At 40.9% G+C, this 19496-nt stretch overlaps 2 protein-coding genes across 3 annotated transcripts in view; one reads left to right on the top strand and one right to left on the bottom strand.

Moving 5' to 3' along the window:
* Positions 1–1257: 1257 nt before the first annotated feature.
* immp1l (inner mitochondrial membrane peptidase subunit 1) lies at positions 1258–18786 on the bottom strand. The gene is made up of 6 exons (XM_039794468.1): positions 18686–18786; positions 7860–7970; positions 7680–7768; positions 7170–7296; positions 1954–2064; positions 1258–1411 (listed from the first exon to the last, which is right to left on the bottom strand). Exons 2-6 carry the CDS (start codon positions 7962–7964, stop codon positions 1331–1333), a joined length of 513 nt encoding a protein of 170 aa, XP_039650402.1. The 5' UTR covers positions 7965–7970; positions 18686–18786; the 3' UTR covers positions 1258–1330.
* elp4 (elongator acetyltransferase complex subunit 4) overlaps positions 18728–19496 on the top strand; it is a 59202-nt gene continuing 58433 nt past the window's right edge. The window contains exon 1 of one of the 2 annotated variants that reach the window (XR_005638738.1): positions 18728–19020. Coding sequence is in view for 1 of the 2 variants with exons in the window: in XM_039794467.1 (XP_039650401.1) it covers positions 18843–19020 (178 nt within the window). In the remaining variant the exon portion in view is untranslated. The remainder of the gene's footprint in view (positions 19021–19496) is intronic. The other variant, XM_039794467.1, reaches the window with a different exon arrangement.

Below are 19496 nucleotides of genomic sequence, written 5' to 3'. Positions count from 1 at the left end.
GCAGGCCTTAGAAATGGGCAGCAGTGCAGGGCTTTTTGTGAAAGTCAGCAGGCTGATGAAAAACATGATATCACAGCCAGCATAGTTTTCCCCTCTGGTCAGATTTCTGAAAAAGTTGTTGCCGTCACTATGCCTTGCTCTAGGCTCTCAAGTGACAGAGGACCGTTTTTTTTTCTGTGTGTGCTTGTGTTTGAATTTTATCTGCTGTTCAGAGGTGGTAACTGCACAAACTCATTTTATTTTAGCTTCAGCTTATTCAAATAATGGATTTAATTATTTTGGATACAAAACAAAGATGTATAAAGCTACAGTAATGCTCTCTTTTCTCCACACCACTGCCACATTATTTCCCCCGTTAAGTCTTTGTCATGCACACGGGCTCCTGTGAAAGTCCAGATAGAAACCTGGTTAAACGTTTATAGGACCAAGAAGTCATGTTTCTCGGGCAGAAATCTAAAGTTTTTCTTAGTTCTTTAAGAGAAACATGTTTGGTTTCTACAAAAAGCTGACAATAATGCTATATCTTAAGTGCACACACACACACACACACACACACACACACACACACTTTTCAGTGTTAAGTGAGGCCCTTACTAAGTGCTTATTAATATTGTATGGTTAAATGGGAAATGTTAACATATTTTCAATTGCCCTGGCAGCCTAATGAAATATTAAACAATAAGAGAGCTTTTGTTTTACCATAATACTAAGTAAGGGTAAACATGAAATTAATAATATCCTTTTTAAGGAAATGAGACATGTCTTTCCGGGGGTCATAGTTTACAGATTTAGACAGATATCCCTGTTTAAAGCACATATAAAACTGTCCCGCAAATCTGTGGTGGAGGTGCATTTCAGAGCAAATTAAATCAAACAGATAAATTCAACCACAAGTAACCATCCCAGTATATGTACTGTTAGGTACAACTTAGTCTTTAGTGTGTTAATTTAAAATGTCATTATTTGCGTGTCTTGTTACTGAATGAGCGCAATGCCCAACATAAACCTTTTTCATCTCATCTTTGCCACTGCTCCCTCTCTGCCATTAGCAATGCTGTTCCTATAGTGCTGCACAGCCACAGCCAGCACACTGTAAGCCACAGAATACAAGGCCTTGTCAGTTATAAAACAGTAAAATGAATCTGGAGATGAAGCATGTATGATTGCATGGTATTGCTTTTTGAACTTTAAAATACTGGGTGTGAGCCTGATTAAATCAGCTCAGCATGATTAAAGAATGACATTATAAAATAAAAATGTAAATAAATATCAGCTTTATTCAAAAATGATTGAAAACAAAGTAACATACGGTACAAACAAAGTGAATGAGTCAGTCTGTGTCACTCTGAGTTTTAATGATCCGTCTGGTTGGGCTTTCACTGAGGGTCCCAAAACTATTTGGCGGCCAAAGCTGTATAGGACAAAGGGTACAGAGAAACAATGGGTTAAAAGAGAGATAAGACACACATAACAACAAAATAAAGGACTTCCAAGCATTATGTGTAACACTTTTTCTCATTTCTTGGACACATATTGCTAATATGGCTTTTAATGATGTGTTCGACTTCATACAAGATCTTGTTATTTCATCAGCTGTCGTAATAGGGCCTCCAGTGGAGTGCCGCTGTCCAATCAGATGGACAGAAGGTTGGCTGACCTGTTTCCAGGGTCGTGGTTGCTATGACATCCAGTGACATGACAACACAGCAGAATGGAAAGCTAGACAATATGTTGTCCAGGCTTTGGTCAATCAGACACACTTGCTTTGAACTTCAAACTGACTCACATCTCTGAATTGTGCTTAAAAATGGCCATACTCGACTAATGAAAAACCAAATGAACACTGTTAGAACCAATATATGAGACTATTTTCCTCATTTGGCAAAATAACACTTCTTTATATATATATTTTTTTATAATAGATGACAAAATACAGTACACCTCCCCTGTTACCTTCAAGCATACTCGCCCTCGGATGAGGGCATATGGAATTGGGCCATAGCTTCTTGAGTCAGTGGAATTCCTGAGGTTATCCCCTTCTAGCCATACATGGCCTTTTGGAACCTAAAAACCACATGGAAAAAGGGCAAACAATGATTAACATGTAGACTGTTTTATCCCACAACAAAGGAATCAAATAGAAGGCAAATCTCTGAAATTGCACCAGTTCTTAACTTTAATATGTAAAAGTGAGTTGAACTATTATGTAGTGAGAATCTACCTTAACCCCACCCCCTACCCCCAACGGGTCACCTCAGTCATCCCTCCCTCCTTAGCCTATCTTAACGTCAACCTGACTGTCCCTCTTTAACCCCGAAACGTCTTAGGAGAGGGGTCATGGGTAACGGGCAGGGTTGGGAGGGATTTATAAGAACTTCAAACAGGGTCATTAGGCTGTTGGCTGAGATCTGCGCCCCTCTTACCCAGGGAGGGCAAAGCAAGAGAGGGGCCTGAGATAGCGGGGCAGAGAGAGAGACAGATAGACAGAGAGACACAGAGAGAGAGAATGGGGAATGAGGGAGATAGAGAGGGCTAAGCTGCGGCTAGCAGCAGTGTCCAAGGGTCTCCACCGCGGTCCGACCTGCCAGTGGGGCGGTCATCCAAGCGGGCTCTAATTCACAGTGACACCAATTATGATTAATCTCATCACTTTAGGAGAGTAGGCTTGTCAAGGCCCTAATTAAGTACGCTGTCCCCCTATATGTGCAGACAGGATCAACAACACATTATATTGTCATAATGGGCATCACAATCCACGAGTCTATTTTTGTGTTGCCTAACTTTTTAACGGCAAAAGTCTTCTGGAGGAAAGAGAAAAACATGAATAAGGAAACAGAATATTATCTTCACTGAGGTGACGTCACGTCTTCGCCTCTGCCAGTATTTCTTAGTCCCATCACCCTGCTCTTTGATTAGAGTCTTCGGTCCTACTGTGGGATGCCGCGTTACGTTTCATATTCGATAATTGAGACAGATGATGTGACATAATAACGAGCGAGTGACACATTGACCTAACATGAGGTAAACAACTCACTGAATAACGACGACACAAATGAATATCATTAAAGGAGTCATCTGAGAACCATATGTCAGCATGCTGGATTCCCACCATTACACCTCATTAACATGGTAACATATGCTGGCTCCCAAGCACAGGAAATAGAAACACCACCGTTTGTCATCTGCCAAACCAGAACCCGCCGTTTCTCCTCATCTTCTATTTAAAAAATAAGCATCATCTTTGTTGCGCTCATCCTCATCAAGACATAGAGGTTTGATTAAGAAAAATTCAAGCGGCTATCCAGAATTTGGTGAAACTTTTCGTAGGCACTCTCGCCATCACTTCAGTTCTATTCAGGATCCAGCCTGAGTAATACCACTATGACGGTCAATCAATCTGATCGACAACAGCTAAACTAAGCACTTTGATTTTGAGTCCTGCAAAACACATGACCTTATTGCGAAACCCGAGCCTGAGTAAAGACAAAAGTACCCTAAGGATCAACTAAGCAGTATTTCGGAAAAGTGAGAAAGCGAAGAGGTCTGAAACTTGACCTGCTGTACTGTGGCCAGCAGTGCACGAGGATAAAATCGTATGCATATCACCCTGCAAGTCGCAGGTGTGTGAACAAGAAAAAAAGAAAAAGAAAAAAAAGAGTAAGTCAATGCAAAGCTCTGAATTAAAACCAGGTTGATGCAAAGCAGCGGTGTAACCAGATAATGCACCATCCTTGACTCTGCTTTTCAAAGACAACTGCTGTTTTATGCACCTGTAAATAGCCACAATGCCATTAGCGTCACTTGATTCTTTGCATGCACATAAAAGGTTGTGTTTTTGAAGCTTCTCTGCAGACAGGGTGGTGTGGAAATACCCAAGTCATTTGTCAGATTAGCACATAAAGAGCATAAACGTGATTTTGACAGTGTAACAGATAAAACATCAACAGACGTTTCCAACCACAAAGATTCCCAAAGACCCGGGTAGGCCCAACACTGAGTTGTAGTATTTCGAGTAAAGATACTTTGACTGGCTCTGCCGGCGGCTCTGGTGTGATGGACGGCAGAGATTGAACACGTTCTTTGGTTGTAGGCTGGGGCGACGCGTGGCATTGTGTACCTGTCAGAGACGTGTCGAGAGGCACTGAAACTGGAGTTCTCCTCGCTGTGGAGGTGTGTTGTTTAACAGCCACACCATTACAGTGCTCATTACATTAACATGATTGAGGTGGTGAATTATGTTCATCTTAAATACATACAGGCGTATGTAGTTCATCTTTCACCATATTACTCTGTCTATCTTTACTCCAAGAAACAGAACGTATGGGGACATTTCACCTCTCTGTCACCCTCTCTCGCCCTCTTTGCTATAATATTAGAGATCAAGTGTCATTGTTTTGACACAATAGCTCAGACACAGAAATTATTTCTAAAAGGTGACAGGGCAATTAGTCTGCTGTTGGATCTCTGAGGGTGGAGAGGACCTGCCTGTCTGTCAGAACAAAAAAGGAGGTGATGACAGCGTCTAACACTGCCTTCCAAAATGTATCTTTACGGGTCCACCCATAATGGCTCACACCATCCTAATAGTCACACACAAACACATACATCCTCTGGGGGAAAAAACTCCCTGAGGGAGCCTAAACATTTATGTTAACAGCGGGTATTTTCTCAGTTACCCCAAATGTTGTCACATAAAGCCGGTGATTTTGCTCCTGGGAGTTAAAAGAATTAACAGTGTAAAGCATATTAGGCTGCATGATATACAAATAAAATGCTTAGTGACAGAAGACTAGCACACTGGTTATTTCAAGCTGCTCAGCTGCTTTGTTTATTTGGAGTAGCAAAATATTACAAATGCAAAATGTCCACAACAAGACACAAGCTCGCTTGCTTATGCCTATAAATGCAGTCTCAAAGGGGGAAATTGTCCTAAGCTGAAAACCAAAAAGAATCATAAAAGCACTCAGATTTTTTTTCTCTCTCCATCTCTCTATTCCTGCTGCATAATGAGCCAAACTCCAGTCATCCACCAGATACACAAGAAAATCCAGGAACATTTGTTGTACTAGTGAACAAAGCTTTCCTGCCCTTATGTTGGATGTTTACAGATATCACTTTTAGTCCTGCATTAGAAAAGCAATAATGTGAGCAGTTAACATGAATAACAAAAATGTAGGGCTGTAACCATTTAAAAATGGATGGGTCAAATACAATGCCACAGTGTCTAGAATCAATACTTATAAAGCAGTTTTACATTTTCAAATGTGAGTAATATTTTATATTTCATTATGGCATAACACCTGATGTGACAGTGGGGACACACAATACATGAGCACTGTGTTGTTCAACAGATTTGTTTATTACTCCTCTTTAATTAATCTGCAGCAATTTTTGGCAATTGACTAATCATTTCAATTGTTTAATCAAGCAAAAATGTCAAATATCCTCTGTTTCCAGCTTCTCAAGTGTGAGAATATCACTATATCGTTGAATTGTGGACTGTTAGAAGGATAAAAAAAAAGACATCGTTTTTGGCACCTAGATGTTGGGATGTGCATTTTTGATGTTGTAAAAGAATTTGTAAATGTTTGATTATTTGCAGCCCTATTCTAAACAAAAACCACCCTGTTAAATTCACCACATGCATTGACTGAAAACAGGCCCTTGTATTAAATTATACAATACACTATTGTGTATTCCCACATTATGACTAACATAAATCTTATCTGTGTGATAGTTAATAATACAGAATTTGTTTTTTAAATCTCTAAGTTGATTTGAGACAATATGTCACAGTACAGAATGTCATGGAGACACTGGCTGTCCTTTTTTGATTAAAAAAAGTTACCGGTATGTGTGAAACTGGACCAAGCTACACAGTTTACATATTAAAAGACAACCATATTCATAATGAGTGTAAAGCAGATCCCCATAATCTCGATTTGTATTGACAACAGAAACCAGATGAATGAATGGACAGCTTTGAAGATTTACAGAGTGTCCTAATACATACAACATGCCACCAAGATATTGTCATCTATTGATTGGTTTTCGGTAGCTGCTAGATAAAAGTGAATGAAAGTAGAGGAGCATCAACATGAATGGAAGCCGATAAGCTTTATCCAAAACTTGATGGACAAACCAAAAATACTGTAGCTGTCCACCTAGTGGGAAGTTTAAAAATGACCCGAACTGAAACATTTGTCACTACATCCTGGGATCACGAATCACAACGCAATGATGTCACCCATTACAAGTTCAGTCCTCTGTATGTGGGGGTGAAGCTAGTCGAAGAGGAAACCTCTTTATTTCCTATTTCATTTGTCGAATGACACTTACAGGCTTGGCCTTACGCTATGTTTTGCTGAAATCATTCAACAGTCTGCCCATAGTCTATAAAATACACAATAAATTCAAAAACATGCAACCTTTGGTTTGCGAATGTATGCACACGCGCCGCAGCCGCACACCACCCACACACACACACACACACACACACACACACACACACACACACACACACACACACACACACACACACACACACACACACACACACACACACACACACACACACACACACACACACACACACACACACACACACACTCCGCCCACCCATCAGTCTGTCCATTCGGCTGGCACTAACTCTAACAGGCTTCAGAGAGATTGCAGGCCTGAGCTGTGGGCGTTGGGGAGAGAAGTAATAGAAAAGCAATGACAGTGGTTTCAGCAGCAGAACCCCTGCTCACTCTCTGGTTTTATCACTGTTCTGAGGAAATATAGGTGTTGTCAAAAGCTGATATTTTGACCAATGACACAAAATGGATGTGTGCGGCCTAAAATGTAAACAACTATGATAGTCTATAGACAGCGGTACACACACACACAAAGAAAACCAAAGACAAACTGAGAGACGGTTTTGCATTATGCATAGAGATTCTGTTTGTCAGGGTGAAACAAACTATCAAGTACTTTGTTGCATACACAGTCTTCATTTATTCTCTATTTTACCGTATCTTTTTAACCTTTTTTCTTCCAAAGAGACTCTAAAACTACTAACATGAACCTTTCTTGGTAAAGCAGGTGATCACAGGATGTATAAGAAAACAGCTGGAAATCATGACACTTATAACAAATATGGACTTGTGGGATGTAAACATACTCACATATGTATGGGCCTTGAAAAGATCTGATGGGGAACTTGTGCAGACCTTGTCACCCTCCAGTCCAATAACCCTTTTACAAATGTTCATATGTGGGTCAAATGGACTCTTTGCAATTACTATATCACCCCTGAAAAAACATAAACATAATCAGTTCATTTGTAACAACTCATGGCCTTGTGTTCTTACTGCCTTTCACTTTAAATCTGTGTGTGTGTGTGTGTGTGTGTGTGTGTGTGTGTGTGTGTGTGTGTGTGTGGGTGGTGAGGTCTTTGTTTTTATAATGTGAAGCACTTTGTGTTACATTGCTTTTGTATGAAAAGTGCTATACAAATAAAGATTGATTGATAATAATTGACAGAAAAGACAAACTATGTTGTTTTATCTATGATGTATACTTGTAGGAAATTGCTTTAATCCTGACCTTTAAAAAAAAAAAAATTCTTGCAGTGAATCAAAAATGTAAATTGTGAAATGTCTAAATTGCATACAAATCCACTGTCTGAAACCCACTTCTGTATTTTGAAAAGCTGACGACTCATCCGTTCAGAGAAAACAATGTCATGGTTGACAATGGTAGGCTCCATGGATGGACCAGAACACTAAAGTAAAAAAAACAATTATATAAAGTTATTTCTTGTGCATAGACAAAAACAAATCTGTCATTCATTCTGTAATCTTAATAATACAAACCACCACAAATTCTCCAATGTATTCAAATGCACAATGTGCAATGCAGCCATACTGGACTGTGTAGCCCACAAACCCCAAGGTCTTCCCCAGCACGCTGCGGAACATCTCCACCTACAGCACAAAACACAACCATGGGTTATGGCACAATGTCATTGTACATAATTATCATAGGCTCTATACATATAGTGGTATGAAAGGATTCAGTGTTTGATCCATTTATATAGCCTTATGTCCTTTACAGGATGTCTAAAAACAAAAGCTGTTTGGGGTTTAATTTCTAAAGGTGTGGACAAGGTTGTCACAGTTGGCCTAATGCTAAGATGGCACATTCCCTGGTGTTTCATTCTCAGAGGCTGAGCGGACAGTTCACACTAGAAAACTGCCCTGAACTTTGATCCTGTGTAGGATGGACCAATCAACACCTTGCGCTCAGGTGATGGACAAACACAGAGGCTGTGACACATCCAGCCAAGCAGCTCCGCACCGTCTGCAACTAGTCCCTAACACTGTACTGCCTCCACTACCACCACAATCATTAGAGCAGTTATCAACTTCTGTCAGCACCATAGAAACACAAAGACACCCCCCAGCACCCCTCCACCCGCCCTGCAAACACTGTCACACAAACACACACAAGGACTATCCGCGTGTCTTCTGAGCAAACATCCCAGCCCCACTCAGGTTATTGACTTTTACTCAAGCTGCAACCTGTTGGACGGACAGAAGAAAGTAAGTCAATCTTTACACACTGCCGTGCACAGTGTGTACGCAGGCACACCTGCACGCACACATATGCAAATACACAAACAGATTGAAACTGTATGTTTTTGAAAAGAGTAAACAGAGCTTAGCTTAGAGGCTAGTCTGCACTTCAAACATTTTTACCTTAGGCCGCTGTCCCGCCAGTCCACCACAGGGTAAAGAAATATTTTTCTCTGTCTCCCTTATTCCTTCTGTCTCTTTCTCTATTTCTCTCTCCATGTCTTTTCTCCCTCCCAGGGTATTATTAACAAAAGCAAGTAGAGCGGAAACCAAAGCCCCAAATCCTCAGAGCTCTGGGAATGACTTCCCAAAGATGGACACGGATTAGACCCCCAATTTCTCCCTTGCCCCACCACCTCCACCCCCCTTTCTCCATAGGTCCCCAACAGACCGGGTGTCAGGTGGCTCTCCCAGCCCTGCCAAAGGTGTTACCCCTAATCCCATTACCCCCCTCAGCTCTTCTCACACACACACACACACACACACACACACACACACACACACACACACACACACACACACACACACACACACACACACACACACACACACACACACACACACACACACACACACACACACAATGCTCTCTTATTCATGCCAACTATATTCCACCTATTAAACCCTCTATCCATTCTTTCATCCCTAGCATGGTTTGGATCTTTGGCCCATTCGCTATCCTCTCTGATCCAAAAAAGACCAATTCCATCCTTTCACCTCCCCGTGTGCTGCTACTCCACTCTTCCTCGTGTTCCCTGATCACCCCTGGCAACCCTCTGCTTTTTGCCGCCACTGTGAATAACAGCACTTGAGCAGGTGAAGGGGGACATATATACGCTCAGCACAGGGCCCAAATGAAGTGGCCCTTTCCAGTCACATTCTGCTCTGGTCTCTTGTTCTGTTCCACAGGAGCTATTAATGCAGTCCTCCCACAGCTGGTACAATGACACCTCTGGCCCTATATTTCCTCTGTTGGGAAGCAAGTGGTCTAAAGGTTTATGTGAATCTCTAGGTCCGCACTGAGGCGACATGTTCAGCTCTATTTGTCTTGCCCTCTGCTTCGTCCACCAGCATCTCTGTCATTGCGGTACTGTAATGCACTCTCAGACATGATCTTACACGTGCTCTTGCTTCTGCTAGGCTGGGGATCAGGAATCTTTGCTAGCACTCATTCGCAAAGCACAGTGGACAGCCTCCCGTACAGCTGCCCTCATATCTCTGTTTCAACCCCCTCCATTCCAGCCTGCATTCATCATAGGTAGGGATTAAGGGACTTTGCATAACAAGATCACACGGCCAGTGACTGATATCAAGAGAGTCCATATGCAGCCGCCTGGTTTTCTGAGGCACCCTCTGTCATTGATAGTGTGTGCCTGTGTGTGTGCACATGTGGTGTGATGCGGTGCGACTGTGCACAGACAAAAGCATTACCTATGTGTTTCATAGAAAGTGTATATATGAGCTGCAGCGACTCCTTTGGGATTCAGAATGAGGTGGGCATCCACAGAGACCTCTGATTGGATCTCTATTACCTCTAACTCCCCAAGCAAAAAGTCAGGCAACCCTCACTATCTCTTAGCCCTAATACCCAGTGCATGTGTGCGTGTGTGTTGGGGAGCACCAACATTAATTGAATGCTGTATTACAGCTGTAAATTAACACAAAGTCTCTCTGTTAATCCAGGATTACACGCCAAACATGTTCATGGGAAAACAAAGAAAGTCAGCGCAGCCCTCTCTGCAGCACCATCTGTGGCCAAGGGCCTCCTGTGGTCACAGCACAGCGTTACAGTGGGGAAAAGAGGGGGATCCCAAATGAATAGCTGTGGATGGAAACACCTCATTGTGTGTTTAACTCTGTGACCCTCTTACTGAGGGAGCCCCGTTCACTCAGGACAGAGCGAGCACAAGTAGTACGTATGAAATTGAAAGATTTTTTTTTTCTTTTGTTGCAATAACAGCTATGAGCATAAAGTGCAGCATTAATAGGGATGCCCATCACTGTGTCCACCGAGCTGTCAAAAGCATTTCAAGTGTACAATTTGAGACACTGCTGCAAAAACAAAATGTGAACGAGGTGCATTTCTGCCATCAGCATTGACATGAATAAAGAGGCTTCCTGAATGTCGCTATGACAGACAAGTCCAAGAGAAAATGGAAATAGTCTCTCATAAGTTGATAAGCACAGGGCAAGTTGTTATTGTTCTTTCATATCATCAAATGCGATGCTTCCTCTGGATGAAAACAATGAAATGACCTTGGCAATATTCTAATGTTTAAGTAAATTGTCCTATAATCAAGATTGGTGGCATCTAGAAGCATTAACACATACATAAGAAATGTTTTAAAGGTTGGAGGATGAGGATACTGTTGCTAATGTCTTCAATATTTCTATAAAAGTACATTTGTAGATTGAAAATAATGTTCTGCTTCAAATCAACATAATAAAATATTAACATTGTCATTTTTCTGTCAAAACTACGCAGTCAGTTCCGTTGCATTTTGCTAAGTATCAGTTGGGAAATTAAGCCTGCGTAGGAACAGCAAGCAAACATTTTTTGTGTGAAGGTGAGGCCAATAACAACATATCAAAATTGATATCTAATTAAACACACTATTGAAGCCATACGAAAATATTCAAAAAGGAATTACCGCTACTGGTCTCAAGAGAGTTGAACCTGCCATTGGCTGAGTAGTGTTAATTGATAAACATGGCCAGTCTATTAGAACCACAAAGAGAATCACAATCCAAACAGTACATAAGGGCCTTGCAGTGGACTCCTTACACAACTAAATTAGGAAAACATGGGCTGAGAGAGAACTAGGCAACAGGGGGGCTAAGAGGCTTACAAGCCCCTTGTCAGATATTCTTTTTCTCCCAGAGGATCCCAGATGGAAGGGAGTCTGGAGGACGAATCCCACCTCTGATGTCTTCCTCTGGGCAGCAGAAGGCAGAGGAGGGTGTGGCATTAGTCCTGTTGCGCTTGTGCTTGATTTGATCTTAATGTGATCTATAAAAAGGAGGAGGTTTGGCAACCAGGGGGGTCTGTTTCAACTATCAGTCCAATCAGAGATAATCCTGCTGATTTAGACACAGACACCTGGCTGGATGGGGAGTGACAGATGTAAAAGTCCCAGTCACAGAGTACTATGTCTAGCCCCCAATCTTTTCTAGGTCTGCCTTCTATCAGAGGCTTAATTGAAGCAACTGATCTCCATATTGCTCTTTTCATTGTTGCTAACGGCAACACAGCCGTGAAACAGCTGAGCGAGGTTACTATTTGAGGAGCTGAGGGTTTAAACCTACAATCAATGGGTCAGCCAGAGCAAATAATAGCCAAGTGATATGAATACAACTGCTATGAATTGAAAGGAAGTGTGGGTTGACAGAGTCCCCAGCCAATTACATAGAATGGAAAAATCAGCCACTAAGCCTTATTGTATTGACCACATGCGAATGCATGGTGCTGGCCCGGTGCTGAGAGAATTGAAAGATCTTATCTGGTGTTGTATCAGATTCACAAAGGAGTTTGTGTTTTGCACTCGCCAGCTCACGACAAAGCCTGATATATTTTAACACTAGCTAATGACAGACACCTCGACCTAAAAGCAAACCTATGATTTCCTTTCATTCTAAATGAAATATATCTTTTCATTGTCTTATTTTTTCCATCCTATAAATCAAGCTAAATATGGCTTGCTGTACGGCATGCTGCATCAGCAAAAAATCTTAAAGAAAATCAAAATAAAGCTATTTAAAATATGGGATGTTGAATAAATGGAAAAAGTCCAATCCTTAGACAAAATTAGCTGCGTACAAAACCCATCCTACTCTTATTGTACTTGTGCCCTTAGAATATTACGTTTTTGTTAACGCTAACAAAACAAATATGGTGCATGTTGATGATAATCTTGCATCCCCCGGACACGAGAAGTGTACTGCTTCTCGCAGCTCCACACTGTTGGCAGAAATAAACTGAAGAAACCAAAACAATCTGACCAGGAAAGGTCTGACATGTTATGACTGCTGCCATTATATAGCTCAATCAGATACAGAGACTGATAAAACTGACAAAAAGACTGCAGAAAAACAAAAACATGCACTGATGACACATTGAAAAAGGGGGAAAATTATGCTGTTTTTGTACAATTAGGCTGCTGTATTTACACTACCACAGACTGAATTGTGCTACAGAACCCAAGGGTTAAATTGGGATTTGAGACAATTGGAAAAATTAGGTGACTGTACAGAGGACGTGGTGAAAGTTTCCACAGCAATGTACTCCTACATCCTGCACGTTGCACTGCTAAAGCTAGCTCTCCTCCGTCTGAGATGCAGGTCAGTCAGCGCATCTTATTTGTCTCCTATAGGCTTTCCACAATGCCCAGTGTTGTCAGTCATGATATATTCCCTTGGTCTCCTGTCAGCACATATAAATCTCAACAGTGCTGTCAAAACAGCAGGACTGCCTCTGCTGAGAGCATTTGTAAAGTGAGCAGTTGGGCTATTGCCTCCTCTGGAGCCTTACAGTATCCTGTGATCTTGTGCTGCCTCTGGCCTCTCTTAGCCACACAAAGCTTTTTTACAGCTGTCTTGAGGATTACACTTATCACTCATCAGTCAGCCAGTATTAATAGTGGACATTATACAGTGCAAAAGAAATTGGCCTTTCCCCTGCCAGCGGTTTGCCTGAACTGATATGTGAAAGAGGTTTCCATCGTCAGTAGGCCTTTCCCAAAGCGGACATTTGGACTTGTCGTATTAGGAACAGCACAGGTGTTACTAATAACATTAATGATGGCTCTGTTCTATTCAAGTGTCCCATGACATTTGTTGCAAATTTGATTGATTGACAGTGTGAAAGTGACCCTGTAACCAAAGCAGCTTAATGGGATATATCAATCATTCATTTTATTATTTACCTGTGCTTTTTCTACTGTGACATAGGGCTGGGCGATATGGAGAAAATATTATAGATAGATATTTTTGACCAAATACCTCGATATAGATTGACTATTGGTGCTTTCACAATATATTTACACAATGAGATTTTTGATAAATAATCATCAGTAATGTGGATATAATGACTAAGTGGGTAAAGGCAAATAATAGAACAGTTACAACAGTCTGGTAAGTTCAGAAAATTACATAACTTTACTGTAATGCAGTCTTTAAAACCAGGAAAAGACACCACTTATGCCATATTACGATATTCCGATATCCAAAATCTAAGTCGATATCTAGTCTCATATCACGATATCGATATAATATCGATATATTGCCCAGCTCTACTGAGACATGTCAAAATGTCTCCTGTGAAATATGTTTATTAGCTGCAGATCAGAGCTCTACATTACACATTTTAGTGCTGAACCTCCCTTACAAACTCATGTATGAGTTTAAAGCATTTTAGTTTTAGTTATTGGTGGAGACTTCAGCATACAAAAGGGCAGTTACAATGTGCTTAATTATTTTTTTAAACATTTAAACTATAGATTCATTTGTTGCAATACCTGTTTTTCTGTTTACAAAATAGGTTCAAACTAGGGCTGCACGATATTAGGGCTGAACGATTTTTGAAAATAATCTAATTGCAATTTATTTAAAAAATATTGCGATTGCGATTCGATATGCGATTATTTTTTAAGCTCTTTGTCTTCTGTAATAGTCAACAAAAACTAGCAATAAATCATTGTATAGTATGAACTTCACAAGATTAGATAGATTAAACAAGCTGTTCTTTCCTGGAGGCCAGGCCTGTATGTGATGGTGAAATTAGGTGATGCGTGAATTTATATGAATGACCTCTTTTATTTAACTACAATCCCAGTAGTATATTGAGCACTGACCAACCCTGGTGGAAACATTCATATGAAAGTCAGAAATAAATCACACTAAAGTGCAGATTGCAGAAATATAAAACAAATGTGGCTTTACAACACTTAGTAGTATTTAGATTATTTAATTATTATTTACATAGACATGTGTAAACATGTGGATTGCATTTTTTAAACACTGTCTTTGAACTTTACTAGACAGTTAAATAAGTAAAATATATACATCGGTGTATTTTCTTTAATGCGCATAGAGAGGAGCTGCCTCCAGCCCCTCCCTCCCTCATGAAGTGCGTCGGTGTATACAGCGGCAACGCCGCCGCGCACTAGCTCAGAGAGCTTATCGTTACGTTAGTAGTAGCATGCGGTGTTGCATTGGAGATTAGCTAACTGTACTAATAAAACCGTTGAAACACCGTGCGCCACGCGCTGTGACAGCTCCCGAACGTCATTTATCAGAGTCTGGTTGTTACCCCCTCCGCGGCAGTCTCCTCCGGCTCTATATCTTTATAATGGAGCTAACCGGAGCTAACCGCTAATCAGAACTAATCGTTGCTAACCGAGCCTTCAGTTCTGCGTGCCTGTATTCATTAACTGCATGTGTGGACTGGAGCCCGAATAAAACCCTTACAAGTTTTAAACTACAACTCAGAGTTGTTTGAATGACAGAAATCTGCTCAAGGTACGGTCGCGTTGCGCGTGCTAAGTTGATGCTTTCTCTGCCGACTACGGAGTGCGGACTGATTTGCTCTCGTGAGTCACGTGACCAAATCGCAGCCTTTGCGATTAGGAAATCGCATTTTAACATATCGCGATATTATCGCAAATGCAATTAATCGTTCAGCCCTACACGATATGAGTAAAAATATGCAATAAGGTTGTTGAATATCGCAATACCACAAGAAGTAATAAGGTTTTATTAATTGACGACATGTTAACCGGCAACAAAGGATTCCATTCACTACGCTAAGCTAAGCTAGCGGCGGTGCTGCCGGACTAAGAAAATTGCATGGACTGATTCAAAAATGCGTTTGCCCACCTATATAAAGTACAGGGCAAAAGTTTGGACACACCTTCTCATTCAATGGGTTTTCTTTATTTTCATGACTATTTACATTGTAGATTCTCACTGAAGGCATCAAAACTATGAATGAACACATATGGAATGATGTACTTAACAAAAAATGTTGAAATAACTGAAAACGTGTTATATTTTAGATTCCTCAAAGTAGCCACCCTTTGCTTTTTTGATAGCGCCAAACCCTTGGGGTTCTCTCAATGATCTTTCTAGAGGTATTCACCTGAAATGGTTTTCACTTCACAGGTGTGCCTTGTCAGGGGTTAGTGGAGTGATTTTTTTCCCTTATTAATGGGGTGGGGACCATCAGTTGTGTTGAGCAGTAGTCAGGGTTGATACACAGCCGACAGCCCTATTGGACAACTGAATTCATATTATGGCAAGAACCAATCAGCTAAGTAAAGAGAAACAAGTGGCCATCATTACTTTAACAAATGAAGGTCAGTCAGTCCGAAAAATTGGGAAAACTTTGAATGTGTCCCGTGCGGTCGCGCAAAACCATCAAGCGCTACAACGAAACTGGCTCACATGAGGACCGCCACAGGAAAGGAAGGCCAAGAATCACCTCTGCTGCTGAGGATAAGTTAATCCGAGTCACCAGCCTCAGAAATCGCAAGTTAACAGCAGCTCAGATTAGAGACCAGATGAATGCCACACAGAGTTCTAGCAGCAGACACATCTCTAGAACAACTGTTAAGAGGAGACTGCGCGAATCAGGCCTTCATGGTCAAGTAGCTGCTAGGAAACCACTGCTAAGGAGAGGCAACAAGCAGAAGAGATTTGTTTGGGCCAAGAAACACAAGGAATGGACATTAGACCAGTGAAAATCTGTGAGTCCAAATTTGAGATCTTTGGTTCCAACTGCCGTGTTCCCACCGTGAAGCATGGAGGAGGAGGTGTGATGGTGTGGGGGTGCTTTGCTGGTGACACTGTTGGGGATTTATTAAAAATTGAAGGCATACTGAACCAGCATGGCTACCACAGCATCCTGCAGCGACATGCCATCCCATCCGGTTTGCGTTTAGTTGGACCATCATTTATTTTTCAACAGGACAATGACCCCAAACACACCTCCAGGCTGTGTAAGGGTTATTTGACCAAGAAGGAGAGTGATGGAGTGCTGCGCCAGATGACCTGGCCTCCACAGTCACCGGACCTGAACCCAATCAAGATGGTTTGGGGTGAGCTGGACCGCAGAGTGAAGGCAAAAGGGTCAACAAGTGCTAAGCATCTCTGGGAACTCCTTCAAGAGTGTTGGAAAACCATTTCAGGTGACTACCTCTTGAAGCTCATCAAGAGAATGCCAAGAGTGTGCAAAGCAGTAATCAGAGCAAAGGGTGGCTACTTTGAGGAATCTAAAATATAAGACATGTTTTCAGTTATTTCACACTTTTTTGTTAAGTACATCATTCCATATGTGTTCATTCATAGTTTTGATGCCTTCAGTGAGAATCTACAACGTAAATAGTCATAAAAATGAAGGAAACGCATTGAATGAGAAGGTGTGTCCAAACTTTTGGCCTGTACTGTAAATATAGAGGAGACGGTGAATTACCCTATTTCAACAAACGGTGGTGTGTTTCTTTAAAATGGAACAGATGTCTGATACATATTTTCCACTATTTTACCATTCCAAGAAGACTACAATTGGATCTCAAATACTCCAATTTACTATTATGTTTTAGGAAAACTTACCGCATGAATGCATTTCAATTTAAAAAGGGAGATGCCAGCAGTTCATCATCAGGTTACACTGAATGTGAAGGTAAAAGCAGGAATAGTCTATGTTGGCATTATCAACTTTAAGCCTAGTGCTCATTACCCTGTGATCATTACTCACAACTCTAAAACTGTGAGTGCAACTCAGAAGATGCTGGTGCTCACCACATCTATCCACAGCTATTGTTGAGCTGCAGTGACGTCCTACTGTATGCTTGCAGTGCTGTGGGCGTTCCTCTCCTCACTTTCACACCTGCTGAGCCCTCCAAAACTGAATGTGATTGGGAACGTGATGCACAGGGATCCACACTGACATTAACTGTCAACTTAAAATGACTACAGTGTATAACCACAAATACACATAGCAATTTACATAGAGCTGCTACCATGTGCACAGACACATGAAGCTGCTTTGTATTGTGATGCACTTGTACAAATGCAATCAATTACCTATTTATTACATTAAATTACATAAGACCTATCATGACCTAAGGATGTAAATTAGTAGATTGCCTCACCATGTCTTGACAGGGAATAGAATAGAATAAAATAGAGGTGTGATAAATTATCAATGCAGCTATTGTGATATGGTCTCTTATATTGAGATACTGCAGCTAACATCACAATATACTCTTTTGCCATTTGTCATTAAGACCCCGGCAGTAAACATTTCTGTTATTTTTTTAACATTTGGAATTTAAAAACTAATGTGTTATACTAGTCCGTAGTAATTTGCCATTTTTGTTGTGTCAAATTAAATAGTTTGAATATATGCGCATACAGTGAATCATATATGCAAACTTTATCTAAAATAGTCCAATTTCTGGAAGTCATGTCTGCTTTATATACAGGTGGGAGAAATGTAACTCATGCATGTTGCTGTGTGTTAAACACTCAGATTCTATGCTCCTTGTCAAAAGGTTTTCGAATATTCAGTGACACTTAAGGCAATCTATTATGCAGTGAAGCAATTTAGTGTAGCCTACGGCTGGTTACTGCTTATTAAACATAATTCCCCCATTCACATGTGTAGTCTAAATGTTCTCTACGAGAAGGGTGGTATCTGGGCGTGACACGTGACAATGTATCCTTCTCACTCCTACGATAGAATAGAATAGATTAGCCTATTGTGCTGTTGTTACAGCTTTTATTCAGTATTATGTAATGCATTAATAAAGTATTTTAATTGCAGTTAATTATACTCTGACTGCTATACAAGATATGGGTATGTAAACGAAGGGGCTGATTGTTACAAACAATATTAGGGTTCTGTAGTGTTGTGCAATGAACCAACGAGGTCATAGCGTTACAAAGCCATGCTTTAGGTGACCTTTATCTTTATAGGCATTGAATAGCTTTTGGCCATTTCCAAGAACACACAATATCACATTTATGTAAACAGAAAAAGAACAAGCGATATTAGTTTTACTCACCTAGTGATTTGCTCCGATCATGCATTTACCACAACACGGCAGCTTCCACGGGGCCCCGCAACAATCGCTGCGCTCACTGGTCGAGGACAACCAAAGTGTTCTTTGATTGGACAACGCGCTCCAAAACATTAACAGGCGTCACCGAGTTACAAGCAGTATGGCGGCCCCCATGAGCAGTGTGGCTAAACCCTCAGCTGAACGTTCACCGTTCAATACTACGAGTTTTCAGAAGAAAACGAGGAGCAAGTTAATCTCCATACCTGGTACCAGACCCTCGGTTCAAAATGGACAACTCTTAGTTTCGACCGGTGTCACGTCACTCGACTATCTGCTCGGTCAGTCTGCTGTTGAGATTTAACGTTAGCGCTAGCTACCCAGGCTAACTGTGTTTCTCAATGTAACGTTAGCTATACACACTGAAGTTAGGTACCAAAGAATAATGTAATTCATTTCCCCAAAGAGAAAATGTATTATTGACACAGAATAGGGAGTTTTGTCACTGTCAGGACAATACAACCTGTACTAAAAGTGTGAAAGTTAACGTTAGCTTTATGCTGACTTCAGCAGGCATGTTTTGTTCACATCCTATGATTTTACATTGCAATGTTTATGGCCCATGGAAATGTATTTGCTTTAAGTTTTGTCTATAAGTTAATATGCACTTAAGCTGATGTGACAGTAAGCATTCTCAGCTGTCTGATTTTAAGCCACCAAGGACCAAAATAGTCCAAAAAACTATGATGTCACTGTTCAGTCTTAATACATTTTTATGTAACAAACAAATGTCTTAACATAAATGGCAAGATATGGT

This window comes from Perca fluviatilis, chromosome 3 (genome assembly GCF_010015445.1).
Source record: "Perca fluviatilis chromosome 3, GENO_Pfluv_1.0, whole genome shotgun sequence".
NCBI lineage: Eukaryota > Metazoa > Chordata > Actinopteri > Perciformes > Percidae > Perca > Perca fluviatilis.
The sequence above is the reverse complement of the archived record's forward strand: the minus strand, read 5'-3'. Positions and strand labels throughout refer to the sequence as shown.

Coding starts and splice junctions, on each gene's coding strand:
- immp1l (XM_039794468.1), bottom strand. CDS start 7,964: ATGTTCCGCAGCGTGCTGGGGAAGACCTTGGGGTTTGTGGGCTACACA. Junction 7,297..7,679: donor CAGCTTTTCAAAATACAGAA/GTGGGTTTCAGA, acceptor ATGTTTTTTCAG/GGGTGATATAGTAATTGCAA. Junction 1,412..1,953: donor GAGGGCGAGTATGCTTGAAG/GTAACAGGGGAG, acceptor TGTCCTATACAG/CTTTGGCCGCCAAATAGTTT.